At 41.5% G+C, this 7,060-nt stretch overlaps 1 protein-coding gene across 1 annotated transcript in view; it reads left to right on the forward strand.

Moving 5' to 3' along the window:
• Positions 1–1,877, forward strand: part of CCDC81 (coiled-coil domain containing 81) — a 54,958-nt gene extending 53,081 nt beyond the window's left edge. Inside the window, 1 exon segment of the mRNA XM_021062609.1 lies at positions 550–1,877. Coding sequence (XP_020918268.1) covers positions 550–691 — 142 coding nt within the window. The 3' untranslated portion in view covers positions 692–1,877.

Genomic DNA, 7,060 nt, shown 5'->3' on the forward strand with positions numbered 1-7,060 from the left:
AACTGCCCTTAACTCTCCAGAGGCCCCTGGCCCCCTGGGACTTTTCACTGCAAGTCTACTCCTCACTCTCTGCTGGGAATGTTAACTGTTAACCAGCAGCTTGATAGCTTGATCTCCCTCAAATGCTGTCTCCTGGAAGTGGGACAGGTAAAGGCACATCCACGTGACAAAGCAGCAGATAGAGGCTTTGCTGTCTCTTCGCTGAAGGCTATGTGACCGTGGGCGAGTCCTGTGTTCTCTGAAGGTTTAGGTGGGTGTGGGGAGAGGGCTGGGGTCAAACTGTTGTCAAGGCACCATCCAGAGCACTTTACTCACTGGGTAACAAGGTGAAGCAGAAGCAGGAGAGGCGAGGCTGGGGTGCGCCACAGGTAGCAGCGTGGAGGGGAGATACAGTGGCTGGGCGAACAAAGGTAGGCCTGTGCTCTGGAGGGTGGGCACCGGCTATTCCTTTTCTTGCGTATCCCTTCCTCTGCACCAGCTTGCAGGCTAGGCCTCCAGCAAGGATTCAGGGGACGCTGGCCAAGGACGGTTTTTCCTGTCTCTCCACAGGGCTTCGGACAAGCTCTTCCTCCTGGACCAGTGCGAGAAGTATCGGCGCTGCAGGCAGTGCCAGAGGCGCACCTCCAACGTGGGCGAGAGCAACCTGTGGCCCTTGAACAAGTACATGCATGGCTCCCGGCTCTTTCTATAAAACCAAAGTTTGGGCCTGCGTTTCCTGGGGAAAGTTTTTCTTTTTAAACTGTTTAGGGGGGATGGTGAAACGACATATTTGCACTTTAGAGGAAACAAAATATATTGTACCATTTTGGTGCTTTCAGATGTGGACTGAATTCACATTGATGGGGTCTCCCCTTCTGTCTTCCTCCTGTTTCTCCCCCACCGCAACCCTGTAGCTGCTAGGCAAGGGATTCTGGCTGAGGGGGTGCTGCTGACCCAGCCCTGTGTGCTGATGTGTAAGAAACTTATGTTTTCCTCACCTGTAATGAATGTACCTTCTACGTGCTTGTGCACAACAAATCATAATGGTAAATTTTATCACCGCTCCCCCAGCCCTAGATTTTTCCAGAGGACAGTATGTGTGAACCAACCATAGGTAGGTTAAGCTATTTGCCTCACGTGGTCTGAGCATGTTGTCTGTCTAGTTGATGACACACCTGGGACTTGTTGGACCTTAGGGGGTATTGTTCCCTTGGGGATCTTCCAACCAGCAATCTTGCATCTAGCCATTTCTGCACCATGATATTCTTGGGATAAGTGTGTGCTGGAAGGGGAGCCTGGCAAGGTCCACCTTCTTCTCTCATTGCTTCTCTTGCATCCATTTTAAGCAGTACTGCTGTGGAAGAGAAGGGCTTCCCATTAAGGATTTTCAGTTAAGGCTATGTGTTCCCAATCCAAACTTTCTTCATCTTCACCCCTTGTCTTTCCTCTCCCTGCCCTGCCCCCTCAGGTGAAACCATTCACAGAGTGAGGTCCAGATTCTGAAATATAAAAAACCCGGGAAGAAAGTCCCTTTTAGACTCTCTGCTTTCTGTCTGCCACATCTTTCCCAGAAAATGGGGAAAAGTCTATATGGAGAGACTCCAAAACATTGTTTTTCCCTACTCTAAATATAAAATAGGAAGGTTTTGAGCCCTGAATAGTTAAGGGAAAAATACTTACTCAAATTGATATTGAGCAAATTTTGTTGTCAATGTTCTCTTTTACTATGGAACTAAGTATGATCTCTGCTGACTGGTACTTTCTAGAACACTTCCCCCCATGCTTCCTACACTGCCACTTCCTTCCATTTCCTCAGAAGTCCCCTCCAAGCAGAAAGTCCAATCATCACCAACCAATATTTAAAACAACAGCCATTCCCTGGGACTGCTCAACTTACTTGAAATCCATTCCTGTCATACCCTTGGAGTAGTTCTGTCTTTAATACATAGTAAGTAGCTAAAATATTGTTGCATTAATATATTTTTTTAAATGTAGACTGCTTTATTAAAGAAAAAAGTCTTTAGGCAATTTTGATATGCCTAGGTGAAAGAGTGAATGTAGTAGACACGTTCGCTGTAGTAACTGAACTTATTATTATTTACTACCATGGGTAGAGATACTGAGTTGGACTGTGTCCAAGCACCAGGCCACGGACCTGGAGGTTAAGACCTCGTCAGTCCCTTCCTGCCTTTGGAGCACTCATTGTGTAGTGCAGAAGGTAGATGTGACTGGAAAATCTTTGTATAACAAGGTAATCTAATAGCAGTGTGCACTGCTTCTTATGGAAGAGCAAGCTGGGGCCCTTGCAGTCAGGATAGCCTGACAGGGAAAGCTTTTGGAAGAGATGAGGCCTAATCTGAATTTTTAAGGATCAACAGGAAATAGCTAGATGTCGAGTGACAAGGGGTCATGGCAACTGACATCAAGGCCCTAGGATCCTGTCTATTGAAGACAAGTTGGAGATACGGTTATGTGAGTTAGGTTATAAAACCTGATTTAAAAAAAATAAAATTTTAAGAATAAATTTTATTATAGTCCTTCATTAAAACAGCTGATCTCCTACAATAAAGAATGCAACATCTTTTCTTTTTTGAGCATGTCTTCATAATTTGGTATCTTTTTCATTGATTTTCTCATATCATTTTAGTCCAGCCCTGTTAGTAGGCCAGACTCAATTAGAATGTCTTTTTCCAAATGTATTTGAATTGCTGTCATCAAGTTCTATCATTTCTGGAACTATGGCACTTCCAAGCTAGCTTATCCCAATTTCAGTGGTTTTTAATGTTTTAGATAAGTTGTTGACTCTTGAGAATCTGATGAAAAATATAGACTCTTTCCTAAAAATATGTGCATTTTCATATATAACATTTTGCATGCAGTTAGAGGTTCCCTATACTTCTTGGACCACAAGTTAAGAACTCCTGCTCTAGATGGCTTTCCTTCAATGTTATTATAAGCTCAAGCTATCAAAAGTGAGGAAAGTCACAGCAATCAGACAAAGGAAATAAAAGGTATATATAGAAAACCCTAAGGACTCAACCCAAAAACTACCTGAACTGATCAAAAAATTAAGCAAAGTAGCAGGATATAAGATTAACATTCAGAAATCAGTCACATTGCTGTATACTAACAATGAAATATTGGAAAAGGAATACAAAAATACAATACCTTTTAAAATTGCATCTCAAAAAATCAAATACCTGGGAATAAACCTGACCAAGGAGATAAAAGATTTGTATACTGAGAACTATAAAACATTGATCAAGGAAATTAAAGAGGATTCAAAGAAATGGAAAGATATTCCATGCTCCTGAGTTGGAAAAATTAATATTGTAAAAATGGCCATACTACCCAAAGCAATCTACAGATTCAATGCAATCCCTATCAAATTACCCATGACATTTTTCACAGAACTAGAACAAACAATCCAAAAATTTATATGGAACCACAGAAGGCCCAGAATTACCAAAGCAATCCTGAGGAGCAAAAACCAAGCAGGAGGCATAACTCTACCAGACTTCAGGCAATATTACAAAGCCACAGTCATCAAGACAGTGTGGTACTGGTACCAAAACAGACATACAGACCAATGGAACAGAATAGAGAACCCAGAAATAAACTAAGACATCTATGGTCAATTATTTTTTTTGACAAAGGAGGCAAGAACATAAAATGGGAAAAAGACAGTCTTTTCAGTAAGTACTGCTGGGAAAACTGGGCAGCTGCATGTAAATCAATGAAATTAGAACACACCCTCACACCATGCACGAAAATAAACTCAAAATGGCTGAAAGACTTAAATATAAGACCAGACACCATCAAACTCCTAGAAAAGAACATAGGCAAAACATTCTGTGATATCAACCTTATGAATGTTTTCTCAGGTCAGTCTCCCAAGGCAACAGAAATAAAAGCAAAAATAAACCAATGGGGCCTAATCAAACTGAAAAGCTTTTGCACAGCAAAGGAAACCATAAAAAACCAAAAAGACAACTTACAGAATGGGAGAAACTAGTTTCAAATGATGCAACAGATAAGGGCTTAATCTCTAAAATATACAAACAACTTATACAATTCAACTGCAAAAAAGCCAACAACCCAGTGGAAAATGGGCAAAAGACCTGAATAGATAGTTCTCCAAAGAAGATATATAGATGGCCAATAAGCACATGAAAAAAATGTTCAACATCACTGATTATTAGAGAAATGCAAATCAAAACTACCATGAGCTATCACCTCACACCAGTCAGAATGGCTATCATTAGTAAGTCCACAAATAACAAATGTTGGAGAGGGTGTGGAGAAATGGGAACCCTCCTGCACTGTTGGTGGGAATGTAAATTGGTACAACCACCATGGAAAACAGTATGGAGTTCCCGTCATGGCTCAGTGGTTAACGAATCCGACTAGGAACCATGAGGTTTCAGGTTTGATCCCTGGCCTTGCTCAGTGGGTTAAGGATCCATCGTTGCCATGAGCTGTGGTGTAGGTTGCAGATGTGGCTCTGATCCTGAGTTGCTGTGGCTCTGGCATAGGCCAGCAGCTACAGCTCTGATTAGACCCCTAGCCTGGGAACCTCCATATGCTGCAGGAGCAGCCCAAGAATTGGCAAAAAGACAAAAAAAAAAAAAAATGAAAACTATACATAGAACTACCATATGACCCAGCAATCCCACTCTTGGGCATATATCCAGAAAAACTTTCCCTGAAAAAGACACACGCACCCACATGTTCATTGTGGCACTATTCACAACAGCCAAGACATGGAAACAACCTAAATGTCCATTGACAGGTGACTGGATTAAGAAGATGTGGTATACATACACAATGGAATACTACTCAGCCATAGAAAAAGAACAAAATAATGCCATTTGCAGCAACATGGATGGAACTAAACTCTTATACCAAGTGAAGTAAGTCAGAAAGAGAAAGACAAGTAGCATATGATATCACTTATATCTGGAATCTAGTATCTGGCACAAATGAACTTTTCCACAGAAAAGAAAATCATGGACTTGGAGAACAGATTTGTGGCTGCCAAGGGGGAGGAGGAGGGAGTGGGATGGATTGGGAATTTGGGGTTAATAGATGTGAACTACTGCCTTAGGAATGGATAAGCAGTGAGATCCTGCTGTATAGCACTGGGAACTATGTCTAGTCACTTATGATGGAGCACAATAATGTTAGAAAAAAGAATGCATACATGTATCTGTAATTGGGTCACCTTGCTGTATAGTAGAAAATTGACAGAACACTGTAAACAAGTTATAATGGAAAAAATAAAAATCACTATAAATAAAAAAATAGAAAAAAATGTGAGGAAAGTGAAGGACTTTACTTTTGAAAATGTCCTTTCAGTTCTAGAGAACTATGTTTATTTTTGCCTTCCTCTTTGACTCTTCATAAAAATAGTGAGATCAGAGTTGGAATGCTGTTAGAAACCACATACTCCAGTATTTTTCAAAAGTTTTGGAGTAATACTCAGTAAAAGCAACACATTTCATACTGAAGCACAGAACCTGTGCCCACACATACAATTGAGAAGTTTTTCAGGGCTGTTACTCCATCCATTTGCAATGCATTTTTTTTTTTTTCCACACCTATGGCATGCCAAAGTTCCTGGGCCAGGGATCCAATCCACACCATAGCAGCAATGTGAGCCAGAGCAGCAACAATGCCTGCCAGATCCTTAACCACTGGGCCACCAGGGAATTCCCTGTAATGGCATTATGATAATTTTTATTTCGTTAAAAAATTCTGATTAGACTGAACAAAACTAATTTCATAATCCACTAGCGTAGATAGATAATTTTTCAGGTTGATAAACAATTCATCCCTCTCAGAGTACTTGGTAGTTTGCTGGAATTCATTAACAGTTAAGACGGTATTATAACCATATTCAACCAGGAGGCTGAGGAATGTTTGGGTCCTGTCTTGTAATGAGACGGCTTTCTTTTGAGGTATCCCAAGAAACTCAGGTAACTATTTACACTACCTTGTTAAAATCCCCTGAAGAATGTTTGTTTTTTGTGTTTGTGTTTTTTAGGGCCACATCTGCAGCATATGGAAGTTCCCAAGCTAGGGATCAAATCAGAGCTGCAGCTGCCAGCCTACACCACAGCCACAGCAATGGGGGATCTAAGCTGCATCTGCAGCGCACACCACAGTCTGCAGCAATGCTGGATCTTTAAGCCACTGAGCGAGCTCAGGGATCAAACTGAATCCTCACGGAGATGTCAGGTCTTTAACCCAGTGAGCCTCAACAGGAACTCCCTGTATGTAGTCTTGGGGCATACCAGGGAGGAGGACAAAGGGGGGAGGTTTTTCCTTTATAGTCAGCTCAGAGGGGACCCTTTTCCTGCTTCTCTGGCTAGAAAGAGGGGATTTCCTTTGAGTTTATGCGCTCTATGTAGTTCTGGATATTAGATTGACCTCAGATCAAACCAGAAGAGGAATCAGTTCACCAGCAGATTCATCACTGTGCTAGTCATTCTTCAGGTTTTGACTTACACAATCCCCCTGTTACTGTTTACTTTTCAGAGTCTTCAGGTAGTTGCTTTTTATATTCTGTTCAGTTATAATCAGAGAGAAATACTGTACTCCATCTTGGCCAGCACAAGAAGTGTTTTATTTTGCTTTTGAGTATCAGGTGGCACTCCAGTCCTTTCATTTATATTTTATTAGAATAGTGCTTTAACAGGGAGTTCCCTGGGGCCTATCAGTTAAGGATCCAGTGTTGTCACTGCTGTGGCGCAGGTTTGATCCCTGACTTGGGAATTTCTGCATGCTGCAGGTGTGGCCAAAAAAAAAAAAGCTTTAGCAGAGATCAAATAGTAATAACTTAACCAAGACAGAACTGCAATTTTCTCTCAAGAAATAATCTAGAAATAGGTAGTCCAAAGTACAAGGGTGGCTCTACTAGCTTCTGTGGTTTCCACTGCTGGGTTAAGGCAGCTGCTTCAGTTACCAACTCCTAACTAGCAAGTAGGGAAAAAAGCCAGGAGAGCAACTATGCATGTTGTTTTAAGGAGTATAACCTGGAAGTGGTACCATTATTTCTGTCCAAGTCTCATTGGCTACA

This window comes from Sus scrofa, chromosome 9 (assembly GCF_000003025.6).
Source record: "Sus scrofa isolate TJ Tabasco breed Duroc chromosome 9, Sscrofa11.1, whole genome shotgun sequence".
Taxonomy (NCBI): domain Eukaryota; kingdom Metazoa; phylum Chordata; class Mammalia; order Artiodactyla; family Suidae; genus Sus; species Sus scrofa.